The sequence below is a fragment of the Mandrillus leucophaeus genome, unplaced genomic scaffold, assembly GCF_000951045.1.
Source record: "Mandrillus leucophaeus isolate KB7577 unplaced genomic scaffold, Mleu.le_1.0 Scaffold88, whole genome shotgun sequence".
Classification (NCBI taxonomy): domain Eukaryota; kingdom Metazoa; phylum Chordata; class Mammalia; order Primates; family Cercopithecidae; genus Mandrillus; species Mandrillus leucophaeus.
The window spans coordinates 5,791,488-5,809,109 of NW_012109585.1; the positions used below are offsets into that span (position 1 = coordinate 5,791,488).

Below are 17,622 nucleotides of genomic sequence, written 5' to 3' on the forward strand. Positions count from 1 at the left end.
TTTTTCCCCTTCAGTTTTATTATAGTGATGATTTATCAACAGATTTTTATTATAGTGACGATTTATCAACAGATTTTTATTATAGTGATGATTTATCAACAGATTTTTCATTTTCTGAAATCTCGCATTCTTGGGATAAAAATATCTTGGCTATTGTGGATGTTTACTATATGACTAGAATTGATGTGCTCTTCATCTTACTTGTGATTACATTTAGGAACCACCCCCCTCCACCCCCGCCCCCAGGACACTCTGTCTTAAGGTCCTTAGCTTTAATCACATCTGCAAAGTTTCCTTTGCCATATAAAGTAACAGTCACGGGTTCTAGAAATCAGGACCTGGCTATCTTTGGGGGCCAACTATTTAACCTAGCACAGACGCTTTAGGACTTTAGGGCTTAATTCTCTTCTGGACCCAGCTGAGAAAAGCTGTCTAGGCAATATGCTCGTTATATCTACAGATGGCACAAAACCATGCCATGTGACTGAATCAAGACCCGGCTGACTCTGAAAAACAGAACTCCACAAAGCGTAATTCAAAAGCGTGTGACCTGCTTGCATTCTATGTGGAATGGAAGGATTCAAGATGTCAGCTGGCAATTCCAGGAAAAACTGTGATTAGGCTTTTCTTAGAAATGGCATCTGAAGAGCATATGGCGAGGCCTGCTCGTCTAGGTCTGGTTGGACCCTACAGGGAGCAGGCCTTGACTTTGTGAGTGAGCCTGGCTTGCCTTCCACACGGCAATGCCCCCTTGGAGAGGAATCAGGATTGATGGTGAAGCCAGGATGCTACACAGGATAGATGCAGAGGAGTGTTACAGGCTTCTTCACGATGGGCAGATCAGGCCTCAAGTGGTCAGAGCTTTCCAAAGGTGGGTGTGCACAGTGGAGAATTTCCTCTCTGTAGAGAGAGCCCTGAGTCTGGATGACCATCTGGCAGGGATATGTAGGGGAAGAAGATGGTGGGTACTGACTTAGATGATTACTTAAGGTTCACTGTCAAACTTTGAGACCCCACTCAACTACTTCAAATTTTAGTTGGGGAAACCAAGTCCCAGAGAGAGAAGTCACTTGGATTTATAAAGTTAAAAGCAGAGTCAAACATACATCTCACCACTTCTGGTCATCCTCAGATATTAATACTCAGTTTTTCAAACAACATGCAAGGAAATAAATTCAGAGGTAACATTTAACTATGATTAAAAAAAAATACCAAAACCATAAATTTTCAAGGCAGTAATTATCTCAACAGTGCTTTGAGAAGGAGCATGCATTTGCATTGGGGAGGAAGGCACAGAGTCGAGTCTCGGCTGTGCTGCTGAACCCTGAAGGCCTGTCAGAGGCTGCCTGGAATGGGATGAAGAGCAGGGAATCAGAAACAGGCAATCTGTCCAATTTTCAGTGAAACAAGTTTCATAATTTTAGAACCTCCCAACATCCAAAATCCTAGACACAATGTTCCTTTGAAAGAATATATTTTCTTACTAAGTTGATATCAGAAATAAGCAGTTTGTTCTTACACACTTTCTGAGGACCTACATTTCTATGGCATTTAAATCTTGGATATTTTTAATGAACATTAAATCCCAGGGAACTAACACTGCATTTCACAATCTCTGAGCACTGATCGATGTTCTTTTTAATCCTGTAGAATTTCTCCACATATTCAGAACGTCCTAAAAGCTCCACAAAATCTTCATCATGAGTGATTACCAGAAGCTGGAAGTTACGCTGCTGCGAGCGACTTTTTATTATCCTGAAACAATATATTTAGAACATATTATCAGTAAAGAGCATAACCCCTTCTTTGATTTGAAAAGTCACTGCAAACCTTGCCAGACACATGAACTTGTGCTGTGTGTGTCAGGGCCCCAGCTACCCTGCAGGAAGTGGAGGAGCGACCCTGGACCTTCAGGCCAGCCAGGCAGGAGTCTCATCTCCTCTCCAGACAGTAGGGACACATGGGCTGACTCCTCACTTAGGTCTGGTTTAGGGACTCATAGGAATACAAGAACTAGTTTCTTCCAGAAGTTCTCACTAAAGCAGGTATAATTATTTTATTGAGTTTTCCTTAATACCCAAACTGTTCAACTATAGAAGGCTTATTCCTTCGCCTGGGATTTTCCTGACCTGTTACTACTTTTCTCTGGAAGAAAAATTTTAAAGTAATAAAGACAAACTGCAGGTAAGGGGAATAACACTGCTTTCTTAAGAGCTGGGTCTACTTAGAATTCTGCCACCACCAGTCACTAGATGCATCATTACTATGACACACAGGGATGTGAGTGGGTGTTCTGGGAACATTTTGCTGAGGTAACCAGCAATGTGACTGAAACCTGAAAGACTTTTTCTTTTAGCTAGCCACTTATCCCCTTCCTGGAGCTGGATGTACTTGAGGTTTCAAAAGCACTTGCCCTTACTTGCGATGGCTGCAGAAAGGTGGCCCTGTGCTGCTCAGCTCTCCTTCTGGCCCTCTCTGCCAGTAAGGGTCTGTCTGGAGCCAGGAGTGCCTGAAACACCTCCTTTGACCTCAAGGAAAGTGCCTTTTTCTCTGCCAGCATAGTCCTTACGCAAGAGCTGCTTGACAACCTTGGCGTCTGTACCCACCCCAGGTGAATGTGGTAAAAGGTATGTGCAATTTTACCCTCACTGGATTTTACCTAATCTCAAATAAGCTTTTTGAGTAAGAGCTCTGTCATTCTTCACAGTTGTCTGACACATGTGGAAAGCTGGGGAGACAGTCCTAAATCCACTACCACTACCTATAGATGTCTTAGCAGGGCATGCTAATTGCTGTGCATGACATGTGGGTTCCTCTGGTAGGTTTACAGGAAAACCAGACCAGGAACCCCTCCAGTGACCCTCTCCCTGTGAACACACTTGGGGAGTGGCAGGATGTGTCTGGGACTGCTATTCACCATCTAATTCCTTTAGGAGGGATCTGAAGAATTACTATCAAAAGGTAAAGCCCAGGGCCTGGCACCAACTGGCTTCCCCAAGAAGTGGGGAACACAGCTAGAGAACGTTTTCACCACAGAACTCTCTTGATCTTGAAAAACTATCACAACCTGTCCCCAAATGTGAGATACTTACTCAACCAGAGCATGTGCAAGAGATTCAATGTTTTCTCGGTCAAGATTTGTTGTTGGCTCATCCAAGGCAATGATGCCACAGTTGAGGCAGAACGTTTCAGCCAGGGCCAGGCGAATGATAAGTGAGGCTAATACCTGGAAAAAAGCCCCTATGTGAGAAGCCCAGCACAGACCTTCTCATCTCATGGCAGGCAAGCAGTCCTGACATGATCTTTTTAGAGGGAAAAGTGGGAAACATCACAGGTTCACTGTTAGGTAAAGCACTGCCCTCTGGGAGAGCCCAGCACTGGGACCAGATTCTTATGTCCTCCAGAAGGAGAACCTGCATGATCTCAGCCCATCATTCACCACAAAACAAAATGCTCAGAGCAATGCTGATGCCTTCACATAAAAAATTACATCAGCTACAACCAACTTGAGACCAAAGGCTAGAAACAGAGACAATGCCATTTATCTGTAATTTTAATAAACCTGTAGGATTAGCAACCTTAAAAATTCTTGACCTGGCTATTTTCCTGATAATGGGATCTGTCAGAAAACTTTGACACATTTTCTAGAGCCTCTCACTTTTTCTCAGCTACCTTTAAATTTCCATATTCTTGTGTATAATTCTGAGAGTGAGAGAAAAAAAAAGAAAATCCTAGGTCAAAGTATCAGGAGTATAGAAGTGTGGTTTCAGTTAAGCTTACCTGTAGAAAATCCCAGTAACTGGAACTGTTAGGCATTTTCACGGTTACTAGAAACCTAATACGAAAACCCTCAGACCTAACTGAAGCCATCTGAAGATACAAGACACACAGAATTGACAGAGTAGGGCTATTCTGGGAAGTATAAACTACTCTGTTGTGAGCTGTAAGTCCCCTTTCCCCCTCAATTTGTGGGTGGGTGTGCACGAATCAATGAGTTGGTAATTTTAGAATAGTTTACGTCTTGTCTTTGATGCCTAGGCAAGCCAGAAGACAGAGCCACAGCTTGGCCCTGTGAGGGACAGGCATTTCCTGTCTTTGAATCCAAACTGCTGTCAACTCTACCACCACCCACTCACATGCAGAGTCCCTGGCTGGCTTCGAGAGCCTCAACAAAAGCCAGTGTTAGGTAGGATGGACGCCCACCTCCATTATTTGTTCTCTCCCCTCACACCAAGGGGGCAATTATTGCTAATTAATTTTCATAACTCAGAATAGCTAGAGAAAATCTTTTTCCTCAAGATATTTTTGTAAGTATTTTTAATCCAAAGAGACCATGTTTCACACTCTGTATTTTCTCATTTATAATTATCACTAAAAATCACCAAAGTAGGTAGGGATACTGATTACAGATCACAAGTTGGTCATTTTTGTAGACTGATTTAGATAGTAATCTGCAGATGCTTTAAATTGGTATCAGCTGTCTAGGCTGACAACATAATACATATATGCATGGCATGTTCTTTCTTTTTTTTTTGAGATGGAGTTTCGCTCTTGTTGCCAGGCTGGAGTGATCTCGGCTCACTGCAACCTCTGCCTCCCAGGTTCAAGCGATTCTCCTGCCTCAGCCTCCCGAGTAGCTGGGATTACAGGCACACGCTAACATGCCCAGCTAATTTTTGTATTTTTAATAGAGATGGAGTTTCACCATGTTAGTCAGGCTGGTCTCGAACTCCTGACCTCAGATGATCTGCCTTCCTCGGCCTTCCAAAGTGCTGGGATTACAGGCGTGAGCCACCATGCCCCCAGCTGCATGGCATGTTCTTTAAGCAAAAATTGCAAACTATGAAAATGGGTTAGATAATGTGAGCATCCATTTCTATGATTTTAGAATTTTATTTAAAAAAAATCAAGGGCCTAGAGGTGTTCTCAAGTGTAATCTTCTGCCTTAATCTGAAAGCAGAAAGTTCAAGAATCTGTGACATCTTTGTTACAAATCTGTGCACAGTGAAGGACCCAGCCTTGTTCCCCAAGGATGCCATATTCCTGACTCTTTAAAACTTCATTCCTCTTCCTGATTTCCAACGCAGGCTGTCCTCACAGAGCCTCACCTGATGAAAGGGGCCTGACCCAGCAGCTAAGTCTTTGAGTATGTGGTGGTGGGGACTTAGTCCTATGAGGAGCTACTTCCTTAGTGAGACTCCCTCCTATGTTCATTCTGGCTTAAGCTAGAATCTGGTTTGCAATACTATGATGTCACTGATTCTGAAACATCTTATGGTTATAATTGCATTTTTTTCATTCCTGCTGGCACATAAAATAGTGGTACATCTTATAACTGATGAGACAGTAACCTTATTCTGATAAGGAGTGCCATGAAAACTCTAACAGGTCTTCAGCTTCTTATTCTACATTTAGCCTATGCTGCAAGAATGCTTCAGGCCCTTCTTTTAAAAGTCTACGTTACATAATGTTGCAGGAAATGATGGTTAGCTTCAGGAGAGAGTAATAATAGTAGCTGAGCCTGATTCATATTATGTGGCAGCAAAGAGCTTCCCACCATTCAGGTGTAGCCTTGGTGCTTTCACTGCACTGATGTGTGTTTCTCTCTTTCAGTTACTTGGGTGAGTTGGCTCCCCAGGCTTTTGAGATACCTGCCTTTTGTCCAGCACTGCATCGTCCTCGCATATCCAAGGCCGTGTCTCCCTTCAGCATCACCACTCGGTAGTTATAATTCCGCCTTTTATCTGAAGCTGATACATTTTCATCGGCATCAGACCGTATTTCTATGTATTCAATATCTGACACAGAAAAAAGAATATTTTAAAGGAACCTATGCTCTGTAGCCTTTTGTCATTTACAAACGTTATCAAGTAAGCCTAGGAACAACACACGAGGCTGACATTACCAGGGGAAAAAATGGCTGGTGTGGAACCACTTTCTCTGGCTGGGAGGATTCAGGAGCCTGGTGGTTTGGCCAGAAGCAACCCAGATGCTCCAGTTCCTCAGCCTCAACTCTGTCTTTCTTAGTTTCCGTTAAGAGCGTCCTCCGGGCTAGGCATGGTGGCTCATGCCTGTAAACCCAACACTTTGGGATGCCAAGGCGGGTGGATCACCTGAGGGCAGGAGTTTGAGACCAGCCTGGCCAACGTGGTGAAACCCCATCTCTACTAAAAACACGAAAATTAGCCAGGCGTGGCAGCGCACACCTGTAATTCCAGCTACTACTCGGGAGGCTGAGGTGGGAGAATCACCTGAAGCTGGGAGGTGGAGGTTGCAGTGAGCCAAGATTGCGCCACTGCACTCCAGCCTGGGTGACAAAGAAGAGCGAGACCATCTGAAAAAAAAAGTTTCCTCCGGATGGTTTTTTCTTATCGCATTTTGGTTTATCCCTATCTACACTATGACAGAACCTATTATGTCATCAGCTAAATATAATGCCTACTGCAGTCAAATATGTAAGTCCTGTTAGGCTCTAGAACAGAAAACTTTACATTTTCTTGCTACAAGATATTGCCAAGATAAGAATTTTTAGAAAATCTCAAAGACATACTTAGAAAGGGGTCCAGGGAGGTAATGCTGGCATGATGAGAGGTCATAAGGGGAAGAGCTGTGGAGAGGGCTTTGGAAAGAGCATTTGTGATACACCATGGTACTCACCTTGTCCACGATAGGTACTTCGCCACAGATCACGAATAATTTTATTGATTTCTTCCATTTTCATACTGTGAAATTTCATTATTGCTCTGGAAGAAGAAGCCATTGGTACTTTATATATATAAAAGATATATAATTATGTGTAATAGTAATACTAAAATACATAAAATATATAATGTATATAAAATATAAATAACTTCCTCAATATTTGCAATGGTAAAAGTGGAATATAGTAAGAGCTAGAAAAAATAAACAGCAGCAAAACTTTGCTGCTTGGCTAATACTGAAAATTAGTAGGCTTATTTCTAGTGCTCCAGGGTTACCCTTCTCCATATTCACTCTATAGGATACAACAAATCTCCTTTAAGTAAATACTTAAATACTGTGAAAACTTCAGGAAACATAATTTTGTAGACATTTTTCTTAGGCCGTGGTAACTTATTGGAGGCACTGCTTCCACTGATACTCACGGGTCACAGGAAGGCCTGCTGAATGAACGAGAGGGAGTTAAAGGGGAGGAGGTTTATGGCTGGCCAAGCAGCCGGCAGTCTATGGGGAAAATATGAGAACAGTCTATGGGGGAAAATATGAGAATTGCTGGAACTGCCGCCTTGTCCCTCTTCTATCACTGTTAGGGCTTACCAAAAGTCAGCTTCTTACGCTCCTTTTATTCCTCAGATCTTACATTTTTACCAATGGGAAGCTCTGGTTCAGCGAGAATGATTTAGAAGCTTAAGCTGAACTGACATCAAAATTTTATTTTACCTTCCTATTCATAGATTCAGAAATCCTAATTCTAAATATTAACTTCCATCTTTATATTCCAAATCCTAACTCTAAGCACTAACTTCCACTTAGTCCAGACATGTCCCTGTCCCCAACTCTCTTTTAAGGTAGTAGTTTCTAAACACTAAAAAGAAAGAACAGAAATATTTGTAAAAACAAAAGTAGCCTGTCAAAACCTAACACTGTTCCCACTACAGTCACCTTTCATCAAAAAGCCCTTAAGTTCTCTGGAAGCGGGTTTATGAACTAATAAATGTTGCACTAGTGGTAAAAAGGCAAACATTACTGCGATCACCATACAAAGGATGTGAGGCGACTTACTTCCATTTGCAGGCCTCTTATCTGATGCATACAAAAAAAGAAACTGAACATAATGCTACTGCCTCTGTAGAATCATTTCATGATCTTCTGGTTCACCAGCAAGAGAGAAAGAAATGACTCAACATAAATACATTTTAAATATCAGATGAAGGACTGTGAAGTAGTAGAAGACTGGAAAAAACCATATTCTGCTTGTTGATGAGAATGCAACAAGTCTCCATTTTCTACCTTATACATTTATCCCAGCCTAACATTTTATGCTCCTTTCAAAAGGAGACAAAACATCTAAGTATTTCCTAAAAACAAAACAAAACTGATGGAATGTTAGACCAATCATGTAAAGACTGCCTTTCCATAGCTTATATATTATGATCCTGATTTTTCAAATGACATTAAAAAAAAGTTATCTTTCCATTCAAGTTAAAAATCTTCAAAAACTAACATAAGCATTCTAATGTGGAGAACAAGCTCCAGACAGGGCAGGGGTGGCCAAGGCGCACACATGCAGTCTGCCTTGGCTCCCTTATACAACACAGGTGGTGCATCCTGTCCCATGGCCAGGTCTGCTGAGACACAGCACTGTGGGAAAAAGCTCTAGTTCAGGGAGAGGTCTCAACCCACCAAAGAGTGTGTCGGATGGAGCTGATAACTACCACTGTGGGATGGACCATTAATTCATCTTCATATCCTGTCTACTGTGGAATTTACAGCTGTACTGTGTAAGAGATGTGGATGATGAAGGTTGCTACAGTAATCTACATAAGGGAATAACAATGATAATAATGATTATTATTGATGACCATTTACCATATGCGAGACAAAACTATGCTAAATAATCAATGTCATTTAATCCTTACAATACTGGGAATTAGCTACTGTTATCTCCATTTACTGTTAACAAAACTAAGATTCAATGAAATCAGTAACTTGTTCAAGATCAGAGAAAAGTGGCTAGGATATTAATAGCCCTTGAATATGATAGTTAAAATTGAAAAGGCAGTCAAAATTCCATCTTTTAAAGCCACCAGACTCAGTTTTATGAGGAAATGTTATCAAATCTTCAAGATACACCTAGTTCACAAGTATATAAAGTGTGACACAGCAAGGAGAAACATAAGGGGAAAAAAGTACAAGGCTATTTTGCTTATGAATATAAACATTCTAAATAAAACCAAATTTAGTAGTAAGGGTAGTAAAAAGAATACATCATGACCAAGTAGTGTTTACAACAAGAAACAGTAAAATTGGGTAAAATAATTCAATTATTGTAGTAACAGATGTCAAAAATAACATTTGATACACTATAACACTGAATTTTGATAAAATATCCTAAGTGAAAAATCGAAGAACGTTTTCTTAACTGGACAAAATGACTCCCTCAGATATCCACAGAAAGCATCAAATTTAATTTAAAATATATAGAAGTGTTCCTCCTAAAACTAAGAAGAAGAGAAAGATGCCTCCTATTATGGCTGCTCTAAAATAATGTCCTGGAAATCCCTAACAACTTAAGGATTTCACAATTCAAATTCCTAACTAAAAAGAAATGAAAAATGAAAAAAAGAGAGAAAAGCCTGTTTTTGCTTTTGCAGGTGACAGAACTGTATGCTTAGAAAATCCAAGAAAATCAACTGAAAACTTATTCAGACTAATGAGGTAGCCAGAGATAAATATATAAAAATGAAGTTTTATTATCTAGAGCAAACACCAGTAGGAAAGGCAATAGAAAAAAAAGGATCCCATTCACAGTGGTGATAAAAACCATAAAATGCCTAGGATAAGTCTAACAAAAGGGTATAGGAGCTGGAGGAAAAAGCTGTAAAACTTTACCATAGGAGAAAAGAACGTGATTGAGTAGGAGATGCATACTAAGGAGTCCAGAATGGTAGATTTGATATTACAAAGATGTCCGTTCTCCTCAAATAATCCATAAATTAAATACAATCCAAACAGAAATCCCAATATGATTAAAAAATGCTTAATAGAATCCATAAGCTGACTCTAAAGTTCACATAGAAGAGATAATACAAAAGAAAAAAAATAAATTTTAAAAGTTGGTGTACAAAGGAAAATCCAGAAACAAACCCAAATGCATACAGAACGTTAGTTTATAACTGCAACAGTTCAAATCAACTGGAAAGGTTTCAATAGTGTTACAAAGGATAAAAAAATAACATTACCTGTTATCTAACCTCAAAATAAAATCCAAATGAATGAAAGGATTAAAAGCTAAAGTATTTGGGCAGCTGAGGTGGGAGGATCGCTTGAGCCTGGAGTTTGAGCCTAGGCAACATAGTGAGACCCCATCTCTACAAAAAAATTTAAAAATTAGCTGGGTGTGGTGGTGAGTGCCTGTAGTCCCAGCTACTTGGGAGGCTGAGGTGAGAGGATCACCTGAGCCTGGGAAGTTGAAGCTATAGTAAGCTGTGATCATGCCACTGCACTCCAGCTTCGGTGACAGAGTAAGACCCTGTCTGAAAAAAACAAAACAAAAGCTAAGGTAAAATAAAACCATCAGAAGAAAACATTTTGATAATTTTAGGATTGGGAAGCCTTTCTAAACAAGGAACAACATAAATCAAAAGACTAAAGATCTGACTACCTAAAAATGAAAAGTTACAAAAGATACCATAAAGAAAGCTGAGGTAGTTGGGCACAGTGGCTCATGCCTGTAATCCCAACACTTTAGGAGGCCGAGGCAGGCAGATCACTTGAGGTCAGGAGTTTGAGACCAGCCTGACCAACATGGTGAAACCCTGTCTCTACTAAAAATACAAAAATTAGCCAGGTGTGGTGGTGCATGCCTGTAGTCCCGAGGCAGTTGACGGAGGCTGAGGTACTTGCGAGGCCGAGGCAGGAGATGGAGGCCGAGGCAGGAGACGGAGGTTGAAGTAAGCTGAGATTGTGCCACTGCACTCCAGCCTGGGTGACAGAGCTAGACTCTGTCTCAAAAAAAAAAAAAAAAAAAAAGTTGATGGACAAATGATAAACTGGGAATAGGCACCTGCAATGTATGTGAAAATAATTAACATCTAGAATCTATTAAAATGTGACAAATCAAGAAAAAGACAACCTAGTAGAAAAACGGCAAAGAGATATGAATAGGTAATTTCTGGAAAAGAAATACAAATAGACAACATATGAAAGGACATTTAACTTCACTAGTAAAAAGAGGGAAATGTAAATTAAAGTGCAAGCATTCTTTTGTGCAGCCAGTAAAATGTCAGTAACAAAATCCAGACATGGAAACGGGTACTTTCATATATTACCGGTGGAAATTTTATAAGTGTTTTTAGAAGGCAATTTGGCACTAATTAAAAAATATACATAACCTCTGGGCCAGTAACTCCATTTCTAGGAAGCTGTCTTTTTGATATATCTGCTCTAGTGTGCAAAGACGCACTCTGCAGCATTATCTGTAGTAGCACATATTCAAAAGCTTTCTAATATGTTCAATAATGGTTAAATAAAGTAGATATCATGCATTTTACAGAATATGCAGTCATTAAAAATACAAAGTACTTGAATATATGAATGTAAAAGATTACCGCTATGTTAAATGGAAAAAAAAAAAAAAAACTCAGAAAAATACCTACCTTGTGATAATGCTCACAAAGAACAGAAAATATTTATTTGGGTGTACTACGTGCAAAGCCATTGTGAGGGAAATGAAAATATGTCACCAACGTAATAATTCTTAAGGGCTGAATCAAAGTTAGACATTGTCATGGAAATGAACCTAAGTCTACCTTGAAGTGTGTTCTGTGGTTTGCAGTTATGGAGTATGGGGAAGCCCAAATATCTGTAATACAAGGCTGAATGGCTTTAGTTGCATAAGTGGTACAAAATATTATGAAGTACAAAGATAGGAAAAAAATCACATATATTTGGGAAGGACTTCATCAACGTAACATTCCAAGGATGGGAAATAGCACAGGAAAATATGGGACATATTAAGGGAACAAAATTGTTTGGTTAGAACACACTTGGTAGTAAGAATTGAAATGGGAAAGCCCAGGTATGGAAGTCTTTGCTAAAATTAGAAGGGAATAGGGACCACCAGCTTTAGGAAAATTAAGCTGACAGAAGTATAATGGGTGGAGATGGGGGTGGGAAGGATGGTAAGAGATAAGAGGTGGGAAAGCTACCACGGTAATAGGTGCGAGTTACTTAGGCTGAAGCCATGGAAAGAAAGCAGCTCAGGGCTGGATTGCTCACACCTGCAATCCCAGCGTTTGGAAGGCTAAGGTGGGAGGACTGCTTGAGCCCAGGAAGTCGAGGCTGCAGTGAGCTGTGATCACAGCACTGCACTCCAGCCTGGGTGACAGAGTGAGATCCTGTACAAGAACCCTCTAGGAGCTATTGAGTGACATATAGTGGCCCAATTAACTTAACACACTTTTGTCACTTGGACTTTACAGGCATTTAACATCAAATAACTTACAGAATGACCTTGAAAGTCCATGACCGTGTGCTGAGGCAAAGATTTGAATTTCATGGGCTGCAAACTGTTATGGTCAAGTAGTCATCTGGCTAGTGTATCCGCTCCACCACCTGCCTGGAGTATGCACATCTCTCAGTTAAATGTATATACTAACTCATGCGAAGTAGTATGATTTCCTTGTGAAAACTGGTTCTCAAAAGAAAGTGAGAGGCCGGGTGAGGTGGCTCACACCTGTAATCCCAGCACTTTGGGAGGCCAGGGTGGGTAAATCATTTGAGGTCAGAAGTTAGAGACCACCCTGGCCAACACAGTAAAACTCCATCTCTACTAAAAATACAAAAATTAGCCAGGTGTGGTGGTGGGCACCTGTAATCCCAGCTATTTGGGAGGCTGAGGCAGGAGGATTGCTTGAACTTGGGAGGTGGAGGTTATAGTGAGCCAAGATTGCATGACTGCACTCCAGCCTGGGTGACAGAGCGAGACTGTCTCAAGAAAAAAAAAAAAAAAGAGAGAAGCTCTAAGATCTCAGAAAATAATGATTTATAAATTACTTTAGTCTGATATTTAAATACTCGTTAAGAGTCTGAAAGATTTCATTACAAATTTCAGTAATAATCGATTGCATTTTATGAGGAAAAATGATGGCTTTAATGGCATTGATATTTCTGGTAATCCATGAAAGTCTTAACAAGCTTGCCCAGCCTGCCTTATTTTGTTGTTGTTCTGTTTTGTTCTAGGCTTTTAGCAGACTGAAGCCATGGTTTTTAGTTTTGTCTCTAGTGATAAGCAGAAAACAGGGATGAGGAAGAGGCTTTACTGGCCCAACCAGAAACAGAAGCTAAGAACCCATGACTGGATTTTCTCCCTTGGACACCCCATAGACCAATATCTCACCTTCCGGGAGGGTACCCTTCCAGTTCTTGCTTCTTTAAACTCATTAACTTAATTTTCTTTAGCTAGACTCCCAAACATCAGCTTTTACAATTCAGCCTATGGTTCAACCACTATGGCAAGATAAACATTTGTTTAGGTGTGAAAAACCAGTGGCTATCTTTGGGTTTTGTAATCTACCCTCTTGAGGTTGCACGAGCTACTGTGAAACCTTACTGCATCCATGGTCATGATGGAGATGGTGACTATAAGGTTAGCCCTGAATAAAGCCCTCATCTGAAGCTCCCCTTGAATGCAGGGACCCAGGCTCTGAAGAGCCTCACAGAAAGCTGGCCACCTTGGATGCAAAATGGTAAAGGTTACGTGTTTACAACGAGTCTTAAAAGAAGTATGACCTAATATGCAACCTTCCACATCTGGGGAAAAATGAGAGTAGAACGTTTTGGGCATAGGGTAGAACACCGTATCTTGAGTGATATATTCTAAAATCATTTAAATTGGTATATTGTATTAGTATGGGGTAATACATTCCAAATGATGGATAATTTCCCCCTTTTCATCTATGTGTCTCTCTGACCATTGCCAATGCTTATACTTACTGATGTTTTTAGATGATTACTAATAACAGATGGTAATCAGCTTTTCTTGAAAATGCACTGCTGATTTCCTGTGTTACCTTAAATAGACAGCTGAACGCAACAATTACACTGACTGCATGCTTCATTCTAAGACGTGAAAGAATGAGGGAAATTTTGTACCTTACTTTCTTCTGGGTTAGAAGGCAAATTTAGGGCTCACTGTATAAACCTTGAGAAGGCCACTGTTTGCAAGCATAAGCCCACAAAGACTCAATTTTGGGGAAATTTGTATCATTTCTTTTCTTTTTATTTAGAAGAATCCATCTGAGTACCATGTAACAGAACTCAGTAAACAGCCTGGTTTTGTTCCTTAAGCAAGCCTAAATTGCTGGAAAGCACTCCTGTACCTCTCCACCCCTGCCTGGCTCCACTAAGCTCCCTCATAGGTCCTCACTCTCCTCAGCATGATGCCTCTGTGACTGAGGCACTTTTCTCTGCTGAAAAGCCCTTCCTCCTTATCCCAGGCCCAGGTCAAAAACAGACTACGGAGCACCTACCAAGGTCTCCATCAGAAAGACTGTCAGCAGTTTGGAGGAGGGACAGGGTATGATATTCCTGTTTTCCCAGAGCCTGACAAAGTGGCAGAGCAGGGGTTGTTGAATTTTTTTTTAGTTTTTCTCCTATAGCCTAATCTTGGAAGTGAAGGGAATTCTTATTCCTGCTGTCGCTGATTCCCAGGGTACGCAGGGATAGCTGGAGGGCTCCTATGTATGGTTTTCTGTTCAGTGAATACATATGAAACCCCAGGTCTGCAGGTCAATGGGCTGTAAGTAAGAGAAGAGCTGACTTTGTAGCAAAATACTTACAAGTAAAATTGAAAACAAAACCAACCTGCCTATTTAACTTGGTCCCTGGTCCACTCTAACCATTGCTCCATTTTTCTTGCTCCCCGTCACAGGAGAAGTTGTTATAAGAATTATCTATATTCGTTGTCTCCATTTTCTTTTTTCTTTTCCAAGACAGAGTTTTGCTGTCATTGCCCAGGCTGGAGTACAATGACACGATCTTGGCTCACTGCAACCTCCACCTCCCAGGTTCAGGCAATTCTCCTGCCTCAGCCTCCCCAGTAGCTAGGATTACAGGTATGCCCCACCACGCCCAGCTAATCTTTGCATTTTTAGTACAGAGGGGGTTTCACCATGTTGGTCAGGCTGGTCTCGAACTCCTGACCTCAGGTGATCCTGCCCTGGCCTCCCAAAGTGCTGAGATTACAGGTGTGAGCCACCATGCCTGGCTGCTGTCTCCATTTCTTACTACCCATTCTCTCCCCACCCAACTCGACCAGGCTTCAGTTCCAACTGTGCCACTGACTGCTCCTCAGTCATTAACAACTTCCATTTTGTCAAATTTAAGGGTCACTTCTTAGTCCTTATTTGACCCCAAATAGCATTAGATTCTTGATATATTTTCTTCCCTTGGTTTTCAAGATACCACATCTTTTAAAATTTTTTCCCACCTCACCAGCTGCTTATTTACTGGATTTGCAAACATAACTAGTGGTGGGACCTTTCCCTTCTCTCTCTATGCTCATTCCACATGTGATCTCATCTCATGAGTTAAATGCCATGGATATGCTGATGACTCCCCAATGTACACCTTTCCCTTGAACTCTAGGCTCGAGGTTATATATCCAACTGCCTGCTTCACATCTCTGCTTAGATGTCTACAAGCACTTCAAACTTAAAACTGTACAAAATGAAACTACTGATTTTCTCTCCCCAGTCCCGCCCATTTTAAGGAATGGCAACCTGTTCCCCCAATATCCTGTTGTTCAAGTAAAAATATGTAGGAGCAACCTTTGGTTATTTTACTTTCCCTCCCTTACACTCAATTCAGAAGCAAGGCCTGTCAACTCTCTCTCCAGAACAAATTCCAAGTCTATCTTCTATCACTTCCCTCTATTTTCACTGCTACTACCTGATCTAGCCCACCACCATCTCTTGGTTACTACAAGTCTCCTCATCGGTCTCTGCTTTTACTCTTGCCCTTTACAATCCATTCTCCACGCACAGCAGTCAGTGCAATTTCTTCCAACTAGAAATCAGATTATATTATTTCCTTCCTTTAAACCCTCCAGTGACTGCCCAATGCAGTTAGAATGAAATGAAACTGTTTACCACAGCTACAAGGCATGACATACTCTGGGAATGGCCTATCTCTGACTATATTCCAGCCATGCTTGCCTTCTTCCTGGTCCTTAGAAAATACTTTCTGTTCGTCCTGATCTTGGCTGCTGCATTAACTATTCTCTCTACCTGGAATGCCTGCGCCCCAGTTTTTTGCATATCTTGCTCCCTTCTCCTCAATCAGGTCCCAGCTTAAGGGCCCATCAGTTACGCTCACATTGTTCATTTTTCACTGTAATAAGCTACCATTACTAGCCATTTTGTTATGAATTTATTTCTTAATTTTGTTTCTTCATCCTTATATACTTAGTATCTAGAACAGTATCAAGCATATATGTACTCACATTTTTATTGAACAAAATCCTAATATACAACTATATATTATGTATACACGCATCTCACTGAAGAGTTACAATATAGAAGTAAGTTATGGTTCTAAACCAGGAAGTATAAGTAACAGTTAAAATGTTTTTATATAAATAATAGCTTTTTTAACGGTTACAAAAAAAGGTCATGTCCATAATTCCAGCAGTTTGGGAGGCTGAGGAGGGTGGATCACTTGAGGCCAGGAGTTCAAAACCAGCCTGGTCATCATGACGAAACCTCTTCTCTACTAAAAATACAAAAAATTGGCCCGGGGTGGTAGCATATGCCTGTAATCCCAGATGCTTAGAAGACTGAGGCACGAGAACTGCTTGAACCCAGAAGGCAGAGGTTACAGTGAGCAGAGATCACACCACTGCACTCCAGCCTGAGGGAGCTGAGAGAACCAGTGAGACTCTGTCTCCAAAAAAAAAAAAAAAAAAAAAGGCAGGGGGGCCACTATGGTAGCAACATGTCACAGGGGTTCTGAGATTTAATTTTATCTCTACCATTTACCTGGGTAATCTTGGGTAGGCTGCTTAATCTCTCTGATAAATACTTGCTCTTTAATACAGAGTTAGATACAATAATTAAATTGATTATGGCTACCATGTAGTATTCAATTGCTATTAGTGTTTTCTATGCATAGCCCTCAACCTCAAAGAATGTTGAAATAGGAAAAGAAACCTACATTTTCTTAATGAATTTAGTTCTTTAGTGCTATCTAAGAATAGAGAATTTAAGAACTTAAAGAATGGAACATGACAAAGAAAGCTGGACTAAATCGCCTCTGAGCTTTTCTGACTCTATACTGAATAACAGTATAGATTTTTAAAAATTCTATTTTATAGATGAGGAAACGGAAACTCAGAGTGTCTAAAGAATTTGCTAAATATCTTCGGTCAGGACTCAAAATCATCACTATGGAGAATAGCATGGAGGTTCCTAAAAAAACTAAAGACAGAACTATCATATGATTCTGCAATCCCACTTACTGGATATTTACACAAAGGAAATGAAATCATTAGGTTGAAGAGATATCTGCACTCCTATATTTATTACAGCACTATTCATAATACCCAAGATTTGGAAGCAACCTGAGTGTCCATCAACAGATAAATGGATAAAGAAAATGTGGTTCTTGCCGGGTACGGTGGCTCATGTCTAATCCCAGCACTTTGGGAGGCTGAGGCGGGTGGATCACTTGAGGTCAGGAGTTCAAGATTAACATGGCAAAACCCTGTTTCTACTAAAAATACAAAAATTATCCAGATGTGGTGGCAGGAACCTGTAATTCCAGCTACTCAGAGGCTGAGGCAGGAGAACTGCATGAACCCCGGAGGCAGAGGTTGCAGTGAGCTGAAATCAGTGGCTGAATAGCCATATGTGTATATGAATG

At 40.7% G+C, this 17,622-nt stretch overlaps 1 protein-coding gene and 1 long non-coding RNA gene across 3 annotated transcripts in view; one reads left to right on the top strand and one right to left on the bottom strand.

Moving 5' to 3' along the window:
- Window positions 1-1,116: 1,116 nt before the first annotated feature.
- Window positions 1,117-17,622, bottom strand: part of RAD50 (RAD50 homolog (S. cerevisiae)) — an 86,464-nt gene continuing 69,958 nt past the window's right edge. For both annotated transcript variants that reach the window (XM_011969272.1, XM_011969273.1), the window contains exons 22-25: window positions 6,658-6,743; window positions 5,656-5,798; window positions 3,093-3,226; window positions 1,117-1,755 (exon numbers count right to left, since the gene is read on the bottom strand). In XM_011969272.1, the coding sequence (XP_011824662.1) occupies window positions 1,569-1,755; window positions 3,093-3,226; window positions 5,656-5,798; window positions 6,658-6,743 (550 nt within the window). In that variant the 3' untranslated portion in view covers window positions 1,117-1,568. The remainder of the gene's footprint in view (window positions 1,756-3,092; window positions 3,227-5,655; window positions 5,799-6,657; window positions 6,744-17,622) is intronic.
- Window positions 2,140-13,245, top strand: LOC105531350. Its single transcript, XR_001004785.1, has 3 exons — window positions 2,140-2,184; window positions 5,614-5,721; window positions 12,943-13,245. It is a non-coding gene; the product is annotated as an uncharacterized LOC105531350 (long non-coding RNA).